This window comes from Coregonus clupeaformis, chromosome 28 (genome assembly GCF_020615455.1).
Source record: "Coregonus clupeaformis isolate EN_2021a chromosome 28, ASM2061545v1, whole genome shotgun sequence".
NCBI classification, from domain to species: domain Eukaryota; kingdom Metazoa; phylum Chordata; class Actinopteri; order Salmoniformes; family Salmonidae; genus Coregonus; species Coregonus clupeaformis.
Window position 1 is genome coordinate 25,355,356 of NC_059219.1, and position 26,883 is coordinate 25,382,238.

General features: G+C 44.2%; 2 protein-coding genes and 1 long non-coding RNA gene across 11 annotated transcripts in view; 1 reads left to right on the forward strand and 2 right to left on the reverse strand.

Annotated features, from left to right (window-relative positions):
• The window catches only part of LOC121559114 (contactin-1a), a 33,247-nt gene extending 22,519 nt beyond the window's left edge, over window positions 1–10,728 (reverse strand). The window contains exon 1 of the mRNA XM_041872424.2: window positions 10,589–10,728. The gene's annotated coding sequence lies outside the window, so the exon portion shown is untranslated. The remainder of the gene's footprint in view (window positions 1–10,588) is intronic.
• Window positions 10,729–13,563: 2,835 nt separating this feature from the next.
• Window positions 13,564–17,241, forward strand: LOC123482111. The gene is made up of 2 exons (XR_006657544.1): window positions 13,564–16,740; window positions 16,854–17,241. It is a non-coding gene; the product is annotated as an uncharacterized LOC123482111 (long non-coding RNA).
• A 1,914-nt stretch (window positions 17,242–19,155) lies between these two features.
• LOC121559112 (neuronal cell adhesion molecule) overlaps window positions 19,156–26,883 on the reverse strand; it is a 71,056-nt gene continuing 63,328 nt past the window's right edge. For 5 of the 9 annotated variants that reach the window (XM_045208818.1, XM_045208823.1, XM_045208820.1 and 2 more), the window contains 3 exons: window positions 24,064–24,198; window positions 23,893–23,971; window positions 19,156–20,815 (listed from right to left, as the gene is read on the reverse strand). In XM_045208818.1, the coding sequence (XP_045064753.1) occupies window positions 20,581–20,815; window positions 23,893–23,971; window positions 24,064–24,198 (449 nt within the window). In that variant the 3' untranslated portion in view covers window positions 19,156–20,580. Of the gene's footprint in view, window positions 20,816–23,606; window positions 23,715–23,892; window positions 23,972–24,063; window positions 24,199–25,570; window positions 26,020–26,883 lie in introns of those variants that run through there. The other 4 variants (XM_045208822.1, XM_045208819.1, XM_045208824.1 and 1 more) reach the window with 3 other exon arrangements.

Sequence of the window (26,883 nt, forward strand, 5' to 3'; positions counted from 1 at the left end):
ACTATACTGAACCCTGTCTGTCCAGCTACTATACTGAACCCTGTCTGTCTATACTGAATCCCGTCTGTCCAGCTACTATACTGAACCCTGTCTGTCCAGCTACTATACTGAACCCTGTCTGTCTCAGCTACTATACTGAACCCTGTCTGTCCAGCTACTATACTGAACCCTGTCTGTCCAGCTACTATACTGAATCATGTCTGTCTATACTGAACCCTGTCTGTCCAGCTACTATACTGAACCATGTCTGTCCAGCTACTATACTGAACCCTGTCTGTCCCAGCTACTATACTGAACCCTGTCTGTCCAGCTACTATACTGAACCCTGTCTGTCCAGCTACTATACTGAACCCTGTCTGTCTATACTGAACTCTGTCTGTCCAGCTACTATACTGAACCCTGTCTGTCTATACTGAACTCTGTCTGTCCAGCTACTATACTGAACCCTGTCTGTCCAGCTACTATACTGAACCCTGTCTGTCCAGCTACTATACTGAACCCTGTCTGTCTATACTTAACCCTGTCTGTCCAGCTACTATACTGAACCCTGTCTGTCTATACTGAACCCCGTCTGTCCAGCTACTATACTGAACCCTGTCTGTCTATACTGAACCACGTCTGTCCAGCTACTATACTGAACCCTGTCTGTCCAGCTACTATACTGAACCCTATCTGTCCAGCTACTATACTGAACCCTGTCTGTCCAGCTACTATACTGAACCCTGTCTGTCCAGCTACTATACTGAACCCTGTCTGTCTATACTGAACCCTGTCTGTGCAGCTACTATACTGAACCCTGTCTGTCCAGCTACTATACTGAACCCTGTCTGTCTATACTGAATCCCGTCTGTCCAGCTACTATACTGAACCCTGTCTGTCCAGCTACTATACTGAACCCTGTCTGTCTCAGCTACTATACTGAACCCTGTCTGTCCAGCTACTATACTGAACCCTGTCTGTCCAGCTACTATACTGAATCATGTCTGTCTATACTGAACCCTGTCTGTCCAGCTACTATACTGAACCATGTCTGTCCAGCTACTATACTGAACCCTGTCTGTCCCAGCTACTATACTGAACCCTGTCTGTCCAGCTACTATACTGAACCCTGTCTGTCCAGCTACTATACTGAACCCTGTCTGTCTATACTGAACTCTGTCTGTCCAGCTACTATACTGAACCCTGTCTGTCTATACTGAACTCTGTCTGTCCAGCTACTATACTGAACCCTGTCTGTCCAGCTACTATACTGAACCCTGTCTGTCCAGCTACTATACTGAACCCTGTCTGTCTATACTTAACCCTGTCTGTCCAGCTACTATACTGAACCCTGTCTGTCTATACTGAACCCCGTCTGTCCAGCTACTATACTGAACCCTGTCTGTCTATACTGAACCACGTCTGTCCAGCTACTATACTGAACCCTGTCTGTCCAGCTACTATACTGAACCCTGTCTGTCCAGCTACTATACTGAACCCTGTCTGTCTATACTGAACCCCGTCTGTCCAGCTACTATACTGAACCCTGTCTGTCCAGCTACTATACTGAACCCTGTCTGTCCAGCTACTATACTGAACCCTGTCTGTCCCAGCTACTATATTGAACCATGTCTGTCCAGCTACTATACTGAACCCTGTCTGTCCAGCTACTATACTGAACCCTGTCTGTCTATACTGAACCCCGTCTGTCCAGCTACTATACTGAACCCTGTCTGTCCAGCTACTATACTGAACCCTGTCTGTCCAGCTACTATACTGAACCCTGTCTGTCCAGCTACTATACTGAACCCTGTCTGTCCCAGCTACTATACTGAACCCGGCCTGTCCAGCTACTATACTGAACCCGGCCTGTCCAGCTACTATGCTGAACCCTGTCTGTCCAGCTACTATACTGAACCCGGCCTGTCCAGCTACTATACTGAACCCCGTCTGTCCAGCTACTATACTGAACCCCGTCTGTCCAGCTACTATGCTGAACCCTGTCTGTCCAGCTACTATACTGAACCCTGTCTGTCCAGCTACTATACTGAACCCTGTCTGTCCAGCTACTATACTGAACCCTGTCTGTCCCAGCTACTATACTGAACCCTGTCTGCCCAGCTACTATACTGAACCCTGTCTGTCCAGCTACTATACTGAACCCTGTCTGTCCAGCTACTATACTGAACCCGGCCTGTCCTAAAGTCACCATGCAGTCCCAGAGCCCTTCAGAGTCAGACTGTGACCTCAGAGACAGAGAGCGAGGAGAGAGAGAGGATACAGAGGGAAAGAGAGAGAGGGGGAGAGAAGGAGAGGAGAGATGAGGCAGAGACGAGGGAGAGAAAGAAGGCAGAGAGAGGGAGAGGAAGTGCCCACCCACGTGCTTCTGATTCACCTGCATCTGCCATCTGTCTGAGCCCACAGAGAGAGGAGAGAGAGATGAGAGAGAGAGGTACTATCTACAATGAACAAAAATATAACCACAACATGTAAAGTGTTGGTCCCATGTTTCATGAGCTAAAATAAAAGAGCCCAGAAATGTTCCATACTCACAAAAAGCTTATTTCTCTCAAATGTTGTGTACAAATTTGTTTCCATCCCTCTTAGTGAGCATTTATCCTTGCCAAGATAATCCATCCACCTGACAGGTGTGGCATATCAAGAAGCTGATTAAACAGCATGATCATTACACAGGTGCACCTTGTGCTGGGGACAATAAAAGGCCACTCTAAAATGTGAAGTTTTGTCACACAACACAATGCCACTGATGTCTCAAGTTTTGAGGGAGTGTGCAATTGGCATGCTGATTACAGGAATGGCAACCAGAGCTGTTGCCAGAGAATTTCATGTTCATTTCTCTACCATAAGCCGCCTCCAACATTTTGGCAGTATGTCCAACCATCCTCACAACCAAAGACCACGTGTATGGGGTCGTATGGGCGAGCGGTTTGCTGATGTCAATGTTGTGAACAGAGTGCCCCATGGTGGTGGTGGGGTTATGGTATGGGCAGGCATAAGCTACGGACAACAAACACAATTGCATTTTATCGATGGCAATTTGAATGCACAGAGATACCATGATGAGATCTTGAGGCCAATTGTCGTGCCATTCATCCGCCGCCATCACCTCATGTTTTAGCATGATAATGCACAGCCGCATGTCGCAAGGATCTGTACACAAATCCTGGAAGCTGAAAATGTCCCAGTTCTTCCATGGCTTGCATACTCACCAGACATGTCACCCATTGAGCATGTTTGGGATGCTCTTGATCGACGTGTATGACAGCGTGTTTCAGTTCCCACCAATATCCAGCAACTTCTCACAGCCATTAAAGAGGAGTGGGACAACATTCCACAGGCCACAATCAACAGCCTGATCAACTCTATGCGAAGGAGATGTGTTGCACTGCATGAGGCAAATGGTGGTCACACCAGATACTGACTGGTTTTCTGATCCACACCCCTACCTTTTTTGTAAGGTATCTGTGACCAACATATGCATATCTGTATTCCCAGTAATGTGAAATCCATAGATTAGGGCCAAATGAATTTATTTCAATTGACAGATTTCCTTATATGAATTGTAACTCAGTAAAATCTTTGAAATTGTTGCGTTTATATTTTTGTTCAGTATATACACTACCGTTCAAACGTTTGGGGTTACTTAGAAATGTCCTTGTTTTCGAAAGAAAAGCATTTTTTCCCCATTAAAATAACATCAAATTGATCAGAAATACAGTGTAGACATTGTTAATGTTGTAAATGGCTATTGTAGCTGGAAACGGCTGATTATTAATGGAATATCTACATAGGCGTGCAGAGGCCCATTATCAGCAACCATCAGTCCTGTGTTCCAATGGCACGTTGTGTTTGCTAATCCAAGTTTATCATTTTAAAAGGCTAATTAATCATTAGAAAACCCTTTTGCAATTATGTTAGCACAGCTGAAAACTGTTGTGCTGATTAAAGAAGTAATAAAACGGGCCTTCTTGAGACTAGTTGAGTATGTGGAGCATCAGCAATTGTGGGTTCGATTACAGGCTCAAAATGGCCAGAAACAAATAACTTTCTTCTGAAACTCGTCAGTCTATTCTTGTTCTGAGAAGTTAAGGCTATTCCATGTGAGAAATTGCCAAGAAACTGAAGATCTCGTAACAACGCTGTGTACTACTCCCTTCACAGAACAGCGCAAACTGGCGCTAACCAGAATAGAAAAAAGAGTGGGAGGCCCCGGTGCACAACTGAGCAAGAGGACAAATACATTAGAGTGTCTAGTTTGAGAAACAGACGCCTCACAGGTCCTCAACTGGCAGCTTCATATATCAGACTGGCCAATAAAAATAAAAGATTAAGATGGGCTGTCTGAGATATGGCTTTTCTTTGCAACTCTGCCTAGAATGTCAGCATCCCGGAGTCGCCTCTTCACTGTTGACGTTGAGACTGGTGTTTTGCAGGAACTATTTAATGAAACTGCCAGATGAGGACCTGTGAGACGCCTATGTAGATATTCCACTAGAAATCAGCTGGTTCCAGCTACAATAGCCATTTACAACATTAACAATGTCTACACTGTATTTCTGATCAATTTGATGTTATTTTAATAGACAAAGAAATTGCTTTTCTTTCGAAAATAAGGACATTTCTAAGTGACCCCAAACTTCTGAACGGTAGTGTATATATACAGAGAGAGAGAGAGAGAGAGAGAGAGAGAGAGAGAGAGAGAGAGAGAGAGAGAGAGAGAGAGAGAGAGAGAGAGAGAGAGAGAGAGAGAGAGAGAGAGAGAGAGAGAGAGAGAGAGAGAGAGGGGTGGGATTACGAAAGAGGTGATGGGTGATGACTCAACTAACAGAGGAGGGTGCATTTCGGTATAAATGAGGAATAACTCAGGCATGTCCAGCTGGGCAGCCTCCAGCATGTAGCATCTGATACCCTGCTGCTGCTGCTGCTGCATTCCTCCTCACACCCTCCTCTGGCTGGCTGACTCAACAATATTAGCATGTGCTGCCTGCTAGGCTAACAGGAGCTCTAGGGATGACTCAGTGATTCATAAAGACTTAGACAACAGCTTTTGTACTGTAGCCCAGCAGTATGTGAGCCCCAGCCCTGACACTTGACCACTGCATAATCTCACTTATCAACAACTACTGTACTTTGCAAATCCAATTTATGAGGCTGCTTGGAGACTGTTTTATCCTCCTAATCTAATGTGTCATAAACTCACAGATGAAGTCCCTCCTCTATAATCCACATAGAAGGCAGTCATAGTCAATGAACTAATCACTGATCATAATCTTGATGTGATTGGCCTGACTGAAACATGGCTTAAGCCTGATGAATTAAATGAGGCCTCACCTCCTGGTTACACTAGTGACCATATTCCCCGTGCATCCCGCAAGGGCGGAGGTGTTGCTAACATTTACGATAGCAAATTTCAATTTACAAAAAAAAAAATGGCGTTTTCATCTTTTGAGCTTCTAGTCATGAAATCTATGCAGCCTACTCAATCACTTTTTATAGCTACTGTTTACAGGCCTCCTGGGCCATATACAGCGTTCCTCTCTGAGTTTCCTGAATTCCTATCAGACCTTGTAGTCATAGCAGATCATATTCTAATTTTTGGTGATTTTAATATTCACATGGAGAAGTCCACAGACCCACTCCAAAAGTCTTTCGGAGCCATCATCGACTCAGTGGGTTTTGTCCAACATGTCTCTGGACCTACTCACTGCCACAGTCATACTCTGGACCTAGTTTTGTCCCATGGAATAAATGTTGTAGATCTTAATGTTTTTCCACAAAATCCTGGACTATCGGACCACCATTTTATTACGTTTGCAATCGCAACAAATAATCTGCTCAGACCCCAACCAAGGAGCATCAAAAGTCGTGCTATAAATTCTCAGACAACACAAAAATTCCTTGATGCCCTTCCAGACTCCTTCTGCCTACCCAAGGACGTCAGAGGACAAAAATCAGTTAACCACTTAACTGAGGAACTCAATTTAACCTTGCGCAATACCCTAGATGCAGTTGCACCCCTAAAAACGAAAAACATTTGTCATAAGAAACTAGCTCCCTGGTATACAGAAAATACCCGAGCTTTGAAGCAAGCTTCCAGGAAATTGGAACGGAAATGGCGCCACACCAAACTGGAAGTCTTCCGACTAGCTTGGAAAGACAGTACCGTGCAGTACCGAAGAGCCCTCACTGCTGCTCGATCATCCTACTTTTCCAACTTAATCGAGGAAAATACGAATAATCCAAAATTTCTTTTTGATACTGTTGCAAAGCTAACTAAAAGCAGCATTCCCCAAGAGAGGATGGCTTTCACTTCAGCAGTAATAAATTCATGAACTTCTTTGAGGAAAAGATCATGACCATTAGAAAGCAAATTACGGACTCCTCTTTGAATCTGCGTATTCCTCCAGGGCTTAGCTGTCCTGGATCTGCACAGCCCCCGTGAGGGCCTGGGATCGGGAGAGACACTTAAGTGTTTTAGTACTATATCTCTTGACACAATGATGAAAATAATCATGGCCTCTAAACCTTCAAGCTGCATACTGGATCCTATTCCTACTAAACTGCTGAAGGAGCTGCTTCCTGTGCTTGGCCCTCCTATGTTGAACATAATAAACAGCTCTCTATCCACCGGATGTGTACCAAACTCACTAAAAGTGGCAGTGATAAAGCCTCTCTTGAAAAAGCCAAACCTTGACCCGGAAAATATAAAAAACTATCGGCCTATATCGAATCTTCCATTCCTCTCAAAAATTTTAGAAAAAGCTGTTGCGCAGCAACTCACTGCCTTTCTGAAGACAAACAATGTATACGAAATGCTTCAGTCTGGTTTTAGACCCCATCATAGCACTGAGACTGCACTTGTGAAGGTGGTAAATGACCTTTTAATGGCGTCAGACCGAGGCTCTGCATCTGTCCTCGTGCTACTAGACCTTAGTGCTGCCTTTGACCCCATCGATCACCACATTCTTTTGGAGAGACTGGAAACCCAAATTGGTCTACACGGACAAGTTCTGGCCTGGTTTAGATCTTACCTGTCGGAAAGATATCAGTTTGTCTCTGTGAATGGTCTGTCCTCCGACAAATCAACTGTACATTTCGGTGTTCCTCAAGGTTCCGTTTTAGGACCACTATTGTTTTCACTATATATTTTACCTCTTGGGGATGTTATTCGAAAACATAATGTTAACTTTCACTGCTATGCGGATGACACACAGCTGTACATTTCAATGAAACATGGTGAAGCCCCAAAATTGCCCTCGCTAGAAGCCTGTGTTTCAGACATAAGGAAGTGGATGGCTGAAAACTTTTTACTTTTAAACTCGGACAAAACAGAGATGCTTGTTCTAGGTCCCAAGAAACAAAGAGATCTTCTGTTAAATCTGACAATTCATCTTGATGGTTGTAAAGTCGTCTCAAATAAAACTGTGAAGGACCTCGGCGTTACTCTTGACCCTGATCTCTCTTTTGACGAACATATCAAGACTGTTTCAAGGACAGCTTTTTTCCATCTACGTAACATTGCAAAAATCAGAAATTTTCTGTCCAAAAATGATGCAGAAAAAATTAATCCATGCATTTGTTACTTCTAGGTTAGACTACTGCAATGCTCTATTTTCCGGCTACCCGGATAAAGCACTAAATAAACTTCAGTTAGTGCTAAATACGGCTGCTAGAATCCTGACTAGAACCAAGAAATTTGATCATATTACTCCAGTGCTAGCTTCCCTACACTGGCTTCCTGTTAAGGCAAGGGCTGATTTCAAGGTTTTACTGTTAACCTATAAAGCGTTACATGGGCTTGCTCCTACCTATCTTTCCGAGTTGGTCCTGCCGTACATACCAATACGTACGCTACGGTCACAAGACGCAGGCCTCCTAATTGTCCCTAGAATTTCTAAGCAAACAGCGGGAGGCAGGGCTTTCTCCTATAGATCTCCATTTTTATGGAACAGTCTGCCTACCCATGTGAGAGACGCAGACTCGGTCTCAACCTTTAAGTCTTTACTGAAGACTTATCTCTTCAGTAGGTCATATGATTGAGTGTAGTCTGGCCCAGGAGTGTGAAGGTGAACGGAAAGGCTCTGGAGCAACGAACAGCCCTTGCTGTCTCTGCCGGGCCGGTTCCCCTCTCCACTGGGGTTCTCTGCCTCTAACCCTGTTGCAGGGGCTGAGTCACTGGCTTGCTGGTGCTCTTTCATGCCGTCCCTGGGAGGGGTGCGTCACTTGAGTGGGTTGAGTTACTGACGTGATCTTCCTGTCTGGGTTGGCGCCCCCCTTGGTTTGTGCTGTGGTGGAGACCTCTGTGGGCTATACTCGGCCTTGTCTCAGGATTGTAAGTTGGTGGTTGAGGATATCCCTCTAGTGGTGCGGGGGCTGTGCTTTGGCAGAGTGGGTGGGGTTATATCCTTCCTGTTTGGCCCTGTCCGGGGTTTCTTCGGATGGGGCCACAGTGTCTCCGGACCGCTCCTGTCTCAGCCTCCAGTATTTATGCTGCAGTAGTTTATGTGTCGGGGGGCTGGGGTTAGTTGGTTATACCTGGAGTACTTCTCCTGTCTTATCCAGTGTCCTGTGTGAATTTAAGTATGCTCTCTCTAATTCTCTCGTTCTCTCTTTCTCTCTGAGAACCTGAGCCCTAGGACCATACGTCAGGACTACCGGGCATGATGACACCTTGCTGTCCCCAGTCCGCCTGGCCTTGCTGCTATTCCAGTTTCAACTGTTCTGCCTGCGGTTACGAAACCCCTACCTGTCCCAGACCTGCTGTTTTCAACTCTTAATGATCGGCCATGAAAAGCCAACTGAGAGACCTGAGCCCTAGGACCATACGTCGGGACTACCGGCCGTGGTGACTCCTTGCTGTCCCCAGTCCGCCTGGCCTTGCTGCTATTCCAGTTTCAACTGTTCTGCCTGCGGTTATGGAACCCCTACCTGTCCCAGACCTGCTGTTTTCAACTCTTAATGATCGGCTATGAAAAGCCAACTGAGATTTATTCCTGATTATTATTTGACCATGCTTGTCACTTATGAACATTTTTGAACATCTTGGCATGGTTCTGTTATAATCTTCACCCGGCACAGCCAGAAGAGGACTGGCCACCCCTCATAGCCTGGTTCCTCTCTAGGTTTCTTCCTAGGTTTTCGCCTTTCTAGGGAGTTTTTCCTAGCCACCGTGCTTCTACACCTGCATTACTAGCTGTTTGGGGTTTTAGGCTGGGTTTCTGTACAGCACTTCGAGATATTAGCTGATGTAAGAAGGGCTATATAAAATAAAATTGATTGATTGATTGATTGATAGAATAGAATGCAATAGAATAGAATAGAATGGAATGCAATAGAATGCAATGCAATGCAATGCAATGCAATAGAATAGAATGGAATGGAAAATAATAGAATGGAAATGAATTCAATAGAATAGAAATCTTCCTCAGAGCACCAACCTGCTAAACTGATATTGGTCTAGTGGATCCAGAGGCATAGTGAACATGATGAAGACAAGACTGTAAGCTTCTTCTACTCTAGGCTACTATCTCTGATCAAGTCCTGAGAGTGGGTTTTCTCTGTCATTCTGTAATCTGTTCAACGGGACATCCGTATTTAGGTCAGCCTAGTATTAAACTATCTGCCTGGCCCACTGACTGACCGTGTGTCTGTTTGTCCTGGCTGAATGCAGAGAAACACCACAGTAATAATACTGAAATCCCAGCAGAATCCTTCCACCATGGTACCTTGAATTGTGAAATTAAAACTCAATAAATTTCTGCTTCATTTCTTTTCAGATTTGTATTCTGACTTCCAGAGAAATATATAGGCCTGAAGTGCATGAAAAGTAATCACCAAAATGTCCTTTCCCCCAATATAAAATATCTTAAATAATTAAATGCTTGTTTCTCAAACAACAATAATATTGAATGAAAGCTATAAACATCCCATAACAGCTGGGGTTATAATATTGTGCATGGCAGTCTACTGATTGTTCTCCTATCTGTTTACGAGGAACTGAATTGACAACAACCATTATTGCCAGAGTTTAGTGGTGTGCTATGCTACATCAATGAAGGAAAGCCTATAGGGTACGCCCCAAGCTCGCCCACCATAGGACAGTTACATATATGAACATTACATATTGCAGAAGTTTAGGCAAATAACGGGTTACAGGACAGCCCTGCCCAATGCGCCCTTGACGCATCCTCCTTCAATTTCACCTTGCCTCTCCTCAATGCCAAGCTGCAGGGTCCCCTCCCAAAATGAGATGCTACTTTCACAAAAGTAACTTGTTCACATTCATTTTTCAGAAATGAAAAGTGCAGACGTGTAAATATCCCGGGGGGAAATGAAGGCGTTCACTGGTCAAAAAGTGACTGCACATTACCCTCACACGCACCTCACTTCGACCATGATGAGTATGGAACTGCAGTACCAGACCAGCACTGGCAACTGACTATTCTGCATTGCGGTAGCAGACTCCGAAGCATTGCAGTTATATCCCTGTCCTAGTCCGTTTTAAAATCCCCCATTGCAATCCCCTAATACCGACTAAATCTAGAGACCCTATTCTACATGCATTATGCCCATGCCATGTCGGCCTTACCTGTGAAATAGAATGAAACGGTATTTCAAATTCTCCGCATAGCATGAACACCTGGATCAAAACCGCATTGTCCCACAACCAAGCGCGAGGAGCGGCGCGTGCGTCTCAACTTTTCTATTGGAGGAGAGCCTATGACTGGCGGTGATCGTTGGAAGCACGAGGAAGCGCATATCTGATCGCAATTGGATGAGGCGGATGCAGGGAGGATGCCAGCATTGCGCACCGGCGGCGGCATCTGTGCCTGCAATGCAAAGCCGACAAAGTAATCACATCAGCTTTCTGCTGTAGGCTAACATGATCAGTAGCCTACAATTTGGGAAATTATTTATTTGTAAAGATCTTAAAAATGTTCTCTGGGCACACTTGAATAATCATAATTATGTTGATAGAAAGTGTACATTTACTGTCCCAATATGCTGCCATGTGCCATGTTTTTTAAATGATGCATTAATAACAAAAGGTTAACTTTATGAAACAGAGCATGATACCCATGTTTTAAAACAACAACAGCAGGCGCTTTAATTGAACAAAGAGTATGTCCAGAAACATATGTGGAAGGTGGGTGGAGGGGTGATGGGAGGAGAGAGGTGGTAGAGGTGGGTGGAGGGGTGATGGGAGGAGAGAGGTGGTAGAGGTAGGGGGGAGGGGTGATGGGAGGAGAGAGGTGGTAGAGGTGGGGGTGATGGGAGGAGAGAGGTGGTAGAGGTGGGTGGAGGGGTGATGGGAGGAGAGAGGTGGTAGAGGTGGGGGGAGGGGTGATGGGAGGAGAGAGGTGGTAGAGGTGGGGGGGTGATGGGAGGAGAGAGGTGGTAGAGGTAGGGGGAGGGGTGATGGGAGGAGAGAGGTGGTAGAGGTGGGGGGAGGGGTGATGGGAGGAGAGAGGTGGTAGAGGTGGGGGGGGAGGGGTGATGGGAGGAGAGAGGTGGTAGAGGTGGGGGTGATGGGAGGAGAGAGGTGGTAGAGGTGGGTGGAGGGGTGATGGGAGGAGAGAGGTGGTAGAGGTGGGTGGAGGGGTGATGGGAGGAGAGAGGTGGTAGAGGTGGGTGGAGGGGTGATGGGAGGAGAGAGGTGGTAGAGGTGGGGGGGGGGGTGATGGGAGGAGAGAGGTGGTAGAGGTGGGGGGAGGGGTGATGGGAGGAGAGAGGTGGTAGAGGTGGGGGTGATGGGAGGAGAGAGGTGGTAGAGGTGGGTGGAGGGGTGATGGGAGGAGAGAGGTGGTAGAGGTGGGGGGAGGGGTGATGGGAGGAGAGAGGTGGTAGAGGTAGGGGGAGGGGTGATGGGAGGAGAGAGGTGGTAGAGGTGGGGGGTGATGGGAGGAGAGAGGTGGTAGAGGTGGGTGGAGGGGTGATGGGAGGAGAGAGGTGGTAGAGGTAGGGGGAGGGGGTGATGGGAGGAGAGAGGTGGTAGAGGTGGGGGTGATGGGAGGAGAGAGGTGGTAGAGGTAGGGGGAGGGGTGATGGGAGGAGAGAGGTGGTAGAGGTGGGGGGAGGGGTGATGGGAGGAGAGAGGTGGTAGAGGTGGGGGGAGGGGTGATGGGAGGAGAGAGGTGGTAGAGGTGGGGGGTGATGGGAGGAGAGAGGTGGTAGAGGTGGGTGGAGGGGTGATGGGAGGAGAGAGGTGGTAGAGGTGGGTGGAGGGGTGATGGGAGGAGAGAGGTGGTAGAGGTGGGTGGAGGGGTGATGGGAGGAGAGAGGTGGTAGAGGTAGGGGAGGGGTGATGGGAGGAGAGAGGTGGTAGAGGGAGGGGTGATGGGAGGAGAGAGGTGGTAGAGGTGGGGGGAGGGGTGATGGGAGGAGAGAGGTGGTAGAGGTAGGGGGAGGGGTGATGAGAGGAGAGAGGTGGTAGAGGTGGGTGGAGGGGTGATGGGAGGAGAGAGGTGGTAGAGGTGGGTGGAGGGGGTGATGGGAGGAGAGAGGTGGTAGAGGTAGGGGGAGGGGTGATGGGAGGAGAGAGGTGGTAGAGGTGGGGGGAGGGGGTGATGGGAGGAGAGAGGTGGTAGAGGGAGGGGTGATGGGAGGAGAGAGGTGGTAGAGGTGGGTGGAGGGTGATGGGAGGAGAGAGGTGGTAGAGGTGGGGGGAGGGGTGATGGGAGCTCTGTTGAGCTTTAGCTTGTTGATGCTCTCTCTCCCTCTCTCTCTCTCACACACACACAATCTCAATCCCCAAATCTAGATGCTGTAATCCCCAGTGTGGTTAATCAGGGGGAGAGAAACAGAGAGAAAGAGCAGTTATATACAGCAGGATTAGATCAAAACAAATCTCCCTCTATATATTTGAGTCACTAGGGGGCAAAGCAGTCTAGTACGTCACTGGATAAACAGCCGTGCCATTCAGTCTCCAAACAAGCAAGCAAGCAAGTTTATTTATATAGCACAATTCATACATCGAAGCAATTCAATGTGCTTTACAAAGATATTTATCAAAAATAATGAAAACATCACAATAATAAAAATACAATTAAAAAAACAAAAAAAACATATAAAGATTAAAAATTAAAATTTAAAAATGGGATAAAAACATAGGAAGCTATAAGGCTAAACAGTGTGGTTAAGTTTAAGTGCTCAGTCGTAGGCACGTGAAAAGAGAAGTGTTTTTAACCTGGATTTAAAAATGGATACGTTTGGGGCACATCTAAGATCTTCTGGTAGTTTATTCCAGTTGTGTACAGCATCAGTGCTAAACGCAGCTTCTCCATGTTTAGTTTGGGCTCTGGGCTCTACTAGCTGACCTGTGTTCATGGATCTAAGAGCCCTGCTCGGTTTATATTCTGCAAACATATCAGACATGTACTCGGGTCCTAAACCATTCAAAGATTTATAAACTGAAAGCACCACTTTGAAATCAATTCTGTAACTGACTGGAAGCCAATGTAAAGATTTAAGAACCGGAGTGATGTGCTCCGTTCTCTTGGTCCTGGTTAACGTCCGGAGTGATGTGCTCCGTTCTCTTGGTCCTGGTTAACGTCCGGAGTGATGTGCTCCGTTCTCTTGGTCCTGGTTAACATTCTAGCAGCTGCATTCTGAATGAGCTGCAGCTTTTTTACAGTCTTTTTAGGGAGTCCTGTTAAGAGGCCATTACAGTAGTCAACCCTACTAGAGATAAAAGCATGGATGAGCTTCTCTTGATCTTCTTGGGACACCAAGCCTTTGATTCTGGCTATATTTTTTAGATGATAGAATGCTGTTTTGGTGACCGCTTTGATATGACTGTTAAATGTGAGGTCTGAGTCTATCAGAACACCAAGATTACGCACTTGATCGCTGGTTTTAGGACCCGAGAATCCAGCTCTTTACTAATACTTGTTCTTTTATTTTTGTTGCCAAACACAATAATCTCAGTTTTATCTTGGTTTAATTGTAGACAATTTTGGTTCATTCAGATATTTATGTGCTCTATACAGTGACACAGAGAGTCTATTGAGCTGTTGTCATACGGTTCGAGAGCCATATATATTTGAGTATCATCAGCATAGCTGCGGTAGTTAATGTTGTTGTTCTGTAAAATTTGGCCCAGAGGTAGCATATAGAGATTAAACAGAATCGGTCCGAGAACTGATCCCTGTGGAACTCCGCATGTCATAGCCACCCTATCAGATTCATGATTAACTCCGGCCATCTGGATAAGATCTGAACCAATCAAGGACTGTCCCGGAGAGTCCTACCCACTTTTCCAGCCTATCTATAAGTGTTCCATGATCGACAGTGTCAAATGCTGCACTGAGATCTAATAGAACCAGAACTGTTACTTTATCAGAATCAGTATTCAGCCGTATATCATTTAAAACTTTAATCAGGGCCGTTTCAGTACTGTGGTGAGGTCGGAAGACAACCTTCTCAATGATCTTGGCTATAAAAGGGAGATTTGATACAGGTCTATAGTTGTTCATTATAGATGCATCCAGTGTTCTCTTTTTTAATAGGGGCTTAATGGCAGCTGTTTTTAGAGACGTTGGGAAAATGCCTGATTGCAGAGAGCTATTAACTATATGCTGTAAGTCCATTGTTATAGAGTTAAAAATTGTTTTTAAAAAGTCTGATGGCAGTGTGTCGAGACAGCAAGTGGAAGCTTTAAGATGTCGAACTGTTTCTTCTAGGGATTTTTTGATCAATTGTATTAAAATGTGACATAATAACCAAGTTATGTCTTGGTGGTCGTGGTGACGGTACAGAGTCCTTTTTAGACTGAGCAGTTTTGATGGTCCGTCTTATACTTATTATTTTTTCACTAAAGAAACACGCAAATTCATTACATTTCACAGTGGACATGAGTTCTGATGGTATCTGCTTTATTGGGTTTGTAAGCTTGTCGACCATGACAAATAGAGGGCGGGTATTGTTGATATTCTTGTTGATCATTCCCGATAAATGTTGCTGTCTGGCCCTGCGTAACTCATTGTTGAAGCTACCAAGGCTTTGTTTATAGATGTCATAGTGAATTTGAAGTTTAGTTTTCCTCCACTTACGTTCCGCTTTCCTACATTCTCTTTTCAGGGCGCTTCACCATCATGGTGGTTCTCCATGGTGTTTTCTGTTTGCTCATAGTGTTCTTTACCTTTACCGGTGCAACACGATCCATGACATTCAATATTTTGGCATTCAAATTATCCAGGAGTACATCAACTGACTCAGCACTTATTATTGGAGAGATAGCTATGGCTTCCATAAACTGAGCATTGGTACTCTCATTAATGTACCTTTTCTTAACAGAAACTGAGTTTACTGGAACATTCTGGGTGATAAGTGATTCAAAAAAGACACAGAAATGATCAGACAGGGCCATGTCTTTAACCATGACAGAGGAAATATCGAGACCTTTAGAGATAACCAGTTCTAAAATGTGGCCTTGAGTGTGTGTGCGCTCTTTCACATGTTGAGTGAGATCAAAAGTGTCAAGTAGTGCAAAAAGTTATTTGGCATTATTGTCTGTACAATTATCTATGTGGATGTTAAAATCCCCTGTAATAATAAACAAGTTATAATCAACTGATATAACAGAGAGTAGTTCAGCAAAATCATCAATAAAATTTGCAGAATATCGTGGAGGTCTGTAAATGGTTAAAAACAAAATTTTGGGGGTACAGAGGTATTCAAAATAAATACAATTACCTAGTGGATTTTCTTAGCACTGGAATGTATCTTTGAATAGGGCAGCCACTCCTCCTCCTTTCCTACCATTTCGACACGTATTCATATAGCCACATGTTTCAGGTGCTGTCTCGTTAAGAATTGCAGCACTACAGTCTTCTGTTAGCCATGTGTCAGTGAGAAACATAAAATCTAGGTTGTAGGATATTATAATGTCATTTACCAAGAATGATTTGTTGGCGAGAGATCTGATATTAAGTAAAGCCAGCTTAATAGATATAATAGGGGTTCCTGGACTAGTAGGTTGACGTGTTACAGTTAACAGATTATACAAGTTTACTTTATAGGGTGCATGCTCACGATTCCTTCTATTTCTAAACAAGGTACATTGGACAAGGCCTTGCTTTTGCATATTAAACAATAACATGTTACAAAGAACCTTGCATATCTCCAGGTATACATTTAGAATCTATTGAAACAATACACAGGTATTCATGTTTAATATAGAATATAAATTAATCCATCAAAAATGAGGGCTGAAATAAAAATGAGGAATAAATCAGTCTGAGGTGAAATTCTGAAACCAACATTTATTTTTTTCATTTTAAAATACAAAATATTTAGCAATATTATATTATAGAGTAAACCATTTGACAGCCTTTCATGCTCTTCGTGTAGCTTCAACATTTACCAGAATGTCCTACTATATCATATCATATATTATTTCCTATAGTCACCAGTCACCAGGGTTTCCACACTGCGTCCTGCTATTCAGTCAGTCTATTCATGAGTCTCAGTGGATGAGCATGTCATTTGTTAAATTTTTGTTTTGATTTTTTTCTCCTCTTCTCCTCCTCCTCTCCTCCTCCTCTCCTCCTCTCCTCCTCCTCTCCTCCTCTCCTCCTTACCCCATTAACATTTGAGCTAGCAAAAGTAGTAACCTGACAAATTTGAAAAACAGTTGCACAGCAAATGAAAGAGTGAAAACAGTTAAAGGTCTCTCTCGCACCCATCATGCAATGCACCCAACACACCTTGCTTCAAATCCCCATGATGCTAGTTGATCAGGTCAAGCTCTCGTCTGGCGTCTCTATACCTCTCAACCCAAAACATCTACAGTCAGGTCAAGCTCTTGTCTGGCGTCTCTATCATAACTCTCGACCCAAAACATCTACAGTCAGGTCAAGCTCTCGTCTGGCGTCTCTATCATAACTCTCGACCCAAAACATCTACAATCAGGCCAAGCTCTCATCTGGCGTCTCTATACCCATCAACTCAAAACATCTACAGTCAGGCCAAGCTCTATTTACATATTACAACAAAATATCTACACACAGACACAATTGGAAACTAAAAACTTGATGAAAGTTATGAAAAACTAGATCATGGAAATCTGGAACGTTCTCTTGAAAAGCTCCCTCCGTCTTCCAGATAACATATGGAACAGTTTATCTGTCAAGATGGGGTAGACCACTTCGCACAACAGCTCAACAGGCTGTCATCATCGCAGAAGGGGAGAAATAGAATACATCACACACACACACACACACACACACACACACACACACACACACACACACACACACACACACACACACACACACACACACACACACACTTCATTCCTATAGATTATCCAAGCCCACTGACTACTGGGTGTAGGCTATACACTGAACTTCAAGTTTGCTCTCTGAGTTAGAGCAAAACGTGACAACATACACATATAAACGTTTAGATGCAAAAACCATTGACATTTTCCAATGAAACAAGCAACATTTCATTCCTTATGATGAATAGGTAAAACAAACTTGTTTCCACATTCAAAATCTTCCATACCTTTCAACCCCCTACATTTCATATCATCTGTTTTAAGTTCTAGCAGTAGTTCATCCATCCTTAATGGCAGTTAACCAGAGAGTTAAACAATAGGCTGCATCTGAAATGACACCCTATTCCCCATAGCACACTACTTTTGACCTGGGAATGGAACCCTATTCCCATTTCCAGTACACTACTTTTGACAAGGGCACCCTATTTGGTGCACTACTTTTGACCAGAGCCCTATCCGCCCTGGTCCAAAGTAGTGCACTACATAGCGGAACAGGGTGCCATTTCAGATGCACCGTAGGTTGGCAGTAGTTTAGTTTAGTGCTGCTGGTCTGGTCCGTAATCTCTCCTCTAGGTGTGACGCTGAGAGGAGATGTTGAGAGATGAGACTATGGATGATGATAGTCTAGTCTCCTGTGGTGTTGGTTAGTGATGCATTTCTTTAGGTTAGTAAATCATCTCTTTAGGCTGAACCTATACATGGACCCATAACAACTGTACTGGATTGGAACCATAGAAACAGAATGATGGAATGAATGTCATTCTATTTCTGTGTATTAGAACCAGGTTCTGCTCTGTGTATTGAAACCAGGTTCTGCTCTGTGTATTGGAACCAGGTTCTGCTCTGTGTATTGGAACCAGGTTCTGCTCTGTGTATTAGAACCATGTTATGCTCTGTGTATTAGAACCAGGTTCTGCTCTGTGTATTGAAACCAGGTTCTGCTCTGTGTATTGAAACCAGGTTATGCTCTGTGTATTGGAACCAGGTTATGCTCTGTGTATTGGAACCAGGTTCTGCTCTGTGTATTAGAACCAGGTTCTGCTCTGTGTATTGGAACCAGGTTCTGCTCTGTGCATTAGAACCAGGTTCTGCTCTGTGTATTGGAACCAGGTTATGCTCTGTGTATTGGAACCAGGTTCTGCTCTGTGTATTAGAACCAGGTTCTGCTCTGTGTTTTGGAACCAGGTTCTGCTCTGTGTATTGGAACCAGGTTCTGCTCTGTGTATTGGAACAAGGTTCTGCTCTGTGTACTGGAACCACAGTTCTGCTATGTGGATGAGAGGATGTGTGTGGGTATGAATCTAGAACTCAGGCTGTTCTTTACAAAGGCACTATTAATCGTGCTGAAGGGTTCTCTGGTTCTGCACCGCCTGTATCAGGATTCAGACCTGGCTCAGAATAGTTTGATTTCGCAAGAAAACAAATACTTTACTATTTTGACATAGGTCTGCTCTGAGAACTGCAACAGGAACATAGCACTGCTTGACTGTTCTCTCTCTCTCTCTCTCTCTCTCTCTCTCTCTCTCTCTCTCTCTCTCTCTCTCTCTCTCTCTCTCTCTCTCTCTCTCTCTCTCTCTCTCTCTCTCTCTCTCTCTCTCTCTCTCTCTCTCTCTCTCTCTCTCTCTCTCTCTCTCTCTCTCTCTCTCTCTTCTCTCTCTTCTCTCTCTCTCTCTCTCTCTCTCTCTCTTCCCCCCCCCTCTCTCTCTCCTCTCTCTCTCTCTCTCTCTCTCTCTCTCTCTCTCTCTCTCTCTCTCTCTCTCTCTCTCTCTCTCTCTCTCTCTCTCTCTCTCTCTCTCTCTCTCTCTCTCTCTCTCTCTCTCTCTCTCTCTCTCTCTCTCTCTCTCTCTCTCTCTCTCTCTCTCTCTCTCTCTCTCTCTCTCTCTCTCTCTCTCTCTCTCTCTCTCTCTCTCTCTCTCTCTCTCTCACTGCATGTTCAGCACACAAGGCAGGAGAGTGGAAATGCAATGCTGTTGAACTATGCTGGGTGGTGGCCATGTTATAGAATAGGGCAACATGTTGATCAATGTTTGTTCCATGATCAGAGAGGCTGTATGCAGTCTCAGCTGAGTGTGTGGTGAAGCTATATGAACGATGGGTCTGTTCCAATCTCCATGATGGATAGTAGTGCCACTGCAACAAGACCATGTGTCTGGTGGAAAGGAAGACAACTAAACAACAACAACTAAACAACAACAAGAATTGAAAAACAAAAGGAAGACAAACTGCAACGTCTGTGTGAGTGTGGGATCGTTGGAGAGCGGCTAGGACTGTCAGAGTTATTCTGAATTGATTATCAAGAGTTACAAACTATAAATGTGTTATACCTGACCATCCAGTCCATAGATCTGCTATTACAGTATACATACAAACACCTCCTGTCTTGCAAAAAAGACATATCACAATAGCATTTACACCGAGTCACACTTTTCACAGCAATGTCCACAAAGACATTGATGATGCCATTGTTTTCCCGTATCATAATACCACTAGAACCCTTTTGAAGATAGAAAGGTAAGGTGATAGAAGACATAAGCAGTAGTTTAAGGTGAGCACCGCGTCATCGCCGACAGTCAGTCAACGTCAAGCTCTGCTTCCACGCCAGACACTAGTAATGATTCCATGTGTGATGGTTTAGAATATCATTAATTCCATGCAGTATATTAATCAGAAGCAGATGAATGTATATAATGGCATGTTGAGAAAATATATATTCTAACGTGTATAATTGTTTTCAAAAAGACAATGATCTATATATGTCATTATATATACGTTTGCAAAAGATAGAATGGCACTAACACACACATGCCCTCTCCAGCTCTTTGTGGACCAGTCTGGGTGATGAGAACCAACCCAGTCTGCTCCTGGAATACATTCCTCCGCTTCCTGCTTGTCCTCCATCTCTCCATCTATCTCTCTCTCTGTTTCTGGGCTCCTACATCCCTCCTTCTACTTTTTCAAATGGTTCTAAGGTTCATCTTCTTCTTCTTTTCATGTCTCTTCTGTTTGGTTGTTTGTTGGTCTCAACATGTGATAGTGAGGGTGGTGAGAGTAGTCACAGTGTGATGGGGGGTGGGGAGTTGGCAGGACGGGCAGGCTGTGGAGAGATGACAGGGTGTGACAGAAGTAGCCATGGTGACGGGTGGCCACGGTGACAGGTCTCCACGGTGATGAGTCTCCATGGTGACACGTCCTTATGGTGACTGGTCTCCATGGTGACAGGTCAGGTCACCATTGCGATGGTTTCCATGGCAGCCGGTCGTCATGGCATCGCCATCAGCTATCGGTCACTATCTATCTAACTAGACAAAGGAGTTCATAGCGTTGACCGGCGAGGGGGCCTCGGAGCTCTCGTTGCCCTCGTGTGTATCTTTCTCCTTCTTGCCGCTGTACTGGCCGATAAAGGATCCGTCCTCGTTGAACTGGCCGTCCCCTCCCTCGCCATAGTCCACCAGGCTGTCATCACTGTCGTCTCTCTTCACCGTGCCGTTGGACGGCGTCCGGCTGCCCTTCAGAGGCTTGTGGTCCTCCGTGTCACTAAGGGTTAGGAGGGAGGGGGAGAGCAAAGAGATGTGAATAAAGAGGTAGACAGACGGTTTACTTTAGGTCAGATAGTTGTGGCTAAATTTGGTCCTGGAGAGATACAGGGGCTGCAGGGTTTTGTTCCAGCCTGGCATTGATGCACCTGATTCACCTGACCAAGGTCTTGTTTAGGATGTGTTCAAGCTGGGCTGGAGCAAAAGCCTGGAACACCTAGTTCTGCAGGACTGGACTTGGTGACGAATACTTTGACATGATTCCATTTCAATCTATAAGGCGTGCTTCTCAGCATAATGCACATACTAGGCAGACATCAGACCATGTGCTCTCCATTGCATCTACATGCATTAAAGACTCAGAGGGATTCAAATAACAGATCTGTCCAAAATGCATAGGGGGCTTGGGGTCGAGGGGCTGAGTCGTACAAAAACCCTTTTATTGAAATGACAAACTGAACTGATTCTGGTGGATCAATCTACCAGTAGAAGTGCAGCACACTATATCCTGTACAACATTAACACTACGGTGAGAATACATCCTGTACAACATTAACACTACGGTGAGAATACATCCTGTACAACATTAACACTACGGTGAGAATACATCCTGTACAACATTAACACTACGGTGAGAATACATCCTGTACAACATTAACACTACGGTGAGAATACATCCTGTACAACATTAACACTACGGTGAGAATACATCCTGTACAACATTAACACTACGGTGAGAATACATCCTGTACAACATTAACACTATGGTGAGAATACATCCTGTACAACATTAACACTACGGTGAGAATACACAGCTATATAAGACTTTGTAATGGCTGTCCTTAGTATGTCCTCACCACTCGTACATTTATACCGTCTATAAATAACAACACTGAGTGGACAAAACATTAAGGATACCTACTCTTTCCATGACATAGCACCCGATTTAAGTTTATATAAGGTGGAGTTGAACACGTTGTTTATCTTGTCGTGACATAGACTGACCAGGTGAATCCAGGTGAAAGCTATGATCCCTTATTGATGTCACTTGTTAAATCCACTTCAATCAGTGTAGATGAAGGGGAGGAGACAGGTTAAAGAAGGATTTTTAAGCCTTGAGACATGGATTCATTCAGAGGGTGAATGGGCAAGACAAAATATTTAAGTGCCTTTGAACAGGGTATTGTAGTATGTGCCAGGGGCACCGGTTTGTGTCAAGAACTGCAACGCTGCTGGGTTTTTCACGTTCAACAGTTTCCCATATGTATCTAGAATGGTCCACCACCCAAAGGACATCCAGCCAACTTGACACAACTGTAGGAAGCATTGGAGTCATCATGGGCCAGCATCCCTGTGGAATGCTTTCGACACCTTGTAGAGTCCATACCCTGACGAATTGAGGCTGTTCTCAGGGCAAAAGGGGGTGCAACTCAATATTAGGAAGGTGTTCTTAATGTTTTGTACACTCAGTGTATATACTTATACTAGATCGACATTACAACGGCACAACTCATAAATACAACCGAATGTTGACATTTTTCTACCCAAAAGGAAACATTGAAAGCAACTGAAAATGAAGCCAAACAGGAAACACAGTCAAATAGTAGCTTCTGATTTTAGTGACTGTTAGTGTTCAATAAATATAACTGGTTTACAATCAGGTGCTGGACAACAAACAAGTGAGTAAAACTGACATAATATTATCTGTGCTCGGTTTGACAAGGCCCACCCCTCTCCTTTAGTATCAGTTCAGACACACACACAGACCGGTATCAGAGGTTGTGTGATGCATGCCAGGCTTGCTGTATGCTAATAGCATAACGCTAACCCTCTTACCTTTCCAGGGACCTACACCCCAAAGACAGAGAACAATGGAGGAACACATGAAGAGTGGTGGATGAGAAAATACATTCCGCTATGTGCTTTATTACAGTAGAAGCCTGCTATCAAACAGTCAACCCATGTATTACAGTAGAAGCCTGCTATCAAACAGTCAACCCATGTATTACAGTAGAAGCCTGCTATCAAACAGTCAACCCATGTATTACAGTAGCAGCCAGCTATCAAACAGTCAACCCATGTATTACAGTAGCAGACTGCTATCAAACAGTCAACCCATGTATTACAGTAGCAGACTGCTATCAAACAGTCAACCCATGTATTACAGTAGTAGCCTGCTATCAAACAGTCAACCCATGTGTTACAGTAGCAGCCTGCTATCAAACAGTCAACCCATGTGTTACAGTAGAAGCCTCTATCAGTCAACACATGTTCGACGCACCGCAATTATTATTCAACTAAAAACACATACTTTTTTCTTATGAGTCAACAAAATCACAAAAAATGATTTGGCACACAAAGTATGATGATGATATCACAAGATAGTGGTGTGCAGATTGAGACCCGTTCAGCAATAAAGCTTGATACCACTACTCAACAATGATAGCATGACAGATGTTTTTAATTTTACATTAAAATACATACGGTATTTGCACACACACACCAATGTATAAAAGTGGCTTAGATTGATTATAAAATCATATTTGTAAGTAAGTACAGCATTTACAGTGTTAATTAAACACAGAGAGGTGTAGATTCTGTGTTGTTAATTAAACACAGAGAGGTGTTGATTCTGTCTTGTTAATTAAACACAGAGATGTGTAGATTCTGTCTTGTTAATTAAACACAAAGAGGTGTAGATTCTGTCTTGTTAATTAAACACAGAGAGGTGTAGATTATGTGTTGTTAATTAAACACAGAGATGTGTAGATTCTGTCTTGTTAATTAAACACAAAGAGGTGTAGATTATGTCTTGTTAATTAAACACAGAGAGGTGTAGATTCTGTCTTGCCTCGAGGGAGTCAGGAAGGGAGAGTTTCCTTGTTCCTTGGTAAAATGTTCTATACATCCAAACATGTCAATCAGAACAACATGTCAATCAGAACAACATGTCAATCAGAACAACATGTCAATCAAAACAACATGTCCATCAGAACAACATGTCAATCAGAACAACATGGAACAAGTACAGTAGTCTTCAACAGGAATGTGTGTGTTGTGTTATAGAGTGTCTCTCACCTGTACTCTCCAAACGTCCCATCATCCTCCTTCATAGGCTGGATCTCTGGGTCTTGGTGAGCGTCCTCTTTTTCTTTCACTGTGGATACGATTAATATCATTGTTGCTGAATGTCTAGGGTGTGTGTGTGTGTGTGTGTGTGTGTGTGTGTGTGTGTGTGTGTGTGTGTACCTGGGTATTTCCCTCCCTTGTTCCTCTTGATGAAGCAGACGATGAGGAGGACGAGGATGAGGAGTGCGATGGCACACATCAGCCCTATGAACCAGCCCTGAGTGGCTAGGTCTACCTGGTTGCTTTTCATTGCTTCTGACAGACACACACACACGCACACACACACACACACACACACACACACACACACACACACACACACACACACACACACACACACACACACACACACACACAGGAAGAAGAGAAAGGGCAAAGTGGTCAGAGTGCTAGAAGGTGCTAGAAGGTGCTAGAAGGTGAATATTTGAAGGGGGGAGTGGCGCAGGCAAGGACCTGTATAAATAACGGTTAAATTAAATTAAGAAGCAGGAGGGAATTTCCCAAAAATTGTTTAAGGATGAAAAGATCTGATAAAAAAAGTAATTAATGTTTTCAAAAATGAAGACATGCAATGACAATGACCCTCTACTGCACATACAGTCAACTTTCACTGAACACTAACTGAAAAGAGACAGGATACCTTAAAATGAATTAGGGACATCATGCTTCAAACCTTGCTCTTCCCATGCTTTTACACTAGCTACACCCCAGATTATTACTGGTCAAACTGATGGAGGTCTTATCATGGGAGGAGGGCATGGAAGGGTGACGCAGGCAACTACAAGGAACAATCATCTACTGTACATCAGGGTTGGGGTCAATTCCATTTCAATTCAGTCAATTCTAATTCATTGAAAAGCAATGAGGAACATTAGAAATAGAATTGTAACTGGAACAGTTAACTTCCTGAATTGACTAATATTGAAATGGAATTGTCTCCAACCCTGCAGTGCACTGAGGCAGAGCGCTCTGAACATGCTGCCTCACCTGGCAGCGTTATCACTAGCTCCTCTGTACTGTGTATGGTAGCCTCAGAATGGTCTTTAACTACCACCCGAACCCTATAGGACGTCCCCGGCTTTAAGCCCTTTATCAGATAGGTCTGAGACCCGCTACTGCCGTTTACAAACTCTTTTGTCCAGTCTTCTTTACCTGGAGGGAATGGAGGGGTTGGGAAGAAAGTGAAAATCGAGAGAAGGAAAGTATGTATTGGAAAAGGCAAGTATTTGGGTGATAATATGATGTATGTACTGAAAAACGTTTTATTACTTCAAACTTTTGAGCATGCCACTTCCTCATTATATGAGGTATGTTAACAGTGGGTTTGCATACACATTTTTATAGGCACTGATGATCCAAGTTTAGGAATAAATGAACAATGATACTTTAACGTTTGACAGGCAGTTTATATGCTTAACTGTATGTTTATGAGCATGCAATTTGCTTTGTGATGTGATGAGACTATATTGTATAGAAGTAGGAATAGCTTACTGTTTTCTACAATATACTCCACATACACATTCTTATCTGGTCCAAAGTATTCCCAACTTATCACTGCTCCCTCCTCTCCCACCACAGATGAGTTTACATTGGTGAACGCCCGGGCCTATCGGACCCACTGACCACACAGGGAAGAACATACATACAGGACAGGTGTTGAGCTACACAAGTTGGAATCATAGCCAGTAATATACAGTCTCAGAGACAGGACGTTACAGAAGGTCATGGAGGAGTTAACTTAGACTCAAATACAAACTGTAGACTTTGTAACCTAATAATGTTTTGTTTTCCAGAAAATGAGTCACACCTTTCACTAAATGTCTACAGATATTCTGCTTTTTCTTACTTTTCTGCATTTTCCACCATATTTCCCTGAGAACTAATCATTTCTCATATGCAAGCTAGTCACAGGACACACAACTGCCCTAAACGATAAGTTAAAATGTTCCTCTTTTGGGCTAGAGATTTAATGGAGAGAGAAGTAAGGGACACAGGGAATGGCTGTAGTACCCTTGTGAAACGGGGGGCGCAGAGACTGAGTGATGGGAGAGATTGGATGATGGGGTTCTGTGTGGCCTGAAACAACAACACCACAGAGAAGAGTAAGACACCACAAACACCACAAACACCACCACCACCACAGACACCACAAACACCACCACCACCACCACCACCACCACCACAAACACCACAGACACCACCACCACCACTACAGACAACACAAACACCACAAACACCACCACCACCACCCTCACAAACACCACAAACACCACAGACACCACCACCACAGACACCACAAACACCACCACCACCACAGACACCACAAACAACACAGACACCACAAACACCACAAACACCACAGACACCACAAACACCACAGACACCACAGACACCACTACCACCACAAACACCACAAACACCACAAACACAACAGACACCACAGACAAACAAATAGTACCACAATACTATAGAGTAGTTCTAGTAGTTCTAGTAGTTAGAGATAGAGCAGTTAACAGCATGCAGACTGTCCAGTGGTACAGCATCATGCAGGACGGCTCAATAAAGCAAATGACACAGTGGTGGAATTCATTCATGAGCAAGAGCAAGGGAATAGGGGAAAGACTGAGAGAATGAAAGAGATGAGTAGCCTAGAATATTAATCCATTTAGGTCTTTTAACGTGACCCTTCTTTTTCGAATTGGACACAAGGCTTGGTGCTTGCGGATGCAATGAACGCAGTTATAGGATGATTTCTTTAGCTTACCACTTAGAGTGAGGAAATGCTTTGGGGGCATGCATTCTAAGCAGTGTTCTAGAACGGCTATTGGAACGTAGCCTTAGAGTTAACATCTACTCCCACAGTAGCTAACACAGAGCATTATGGGTACTGTAGTGCATCATGCTACAGTTCGCTGATGATGGAGGAAGGCACATGCAGAC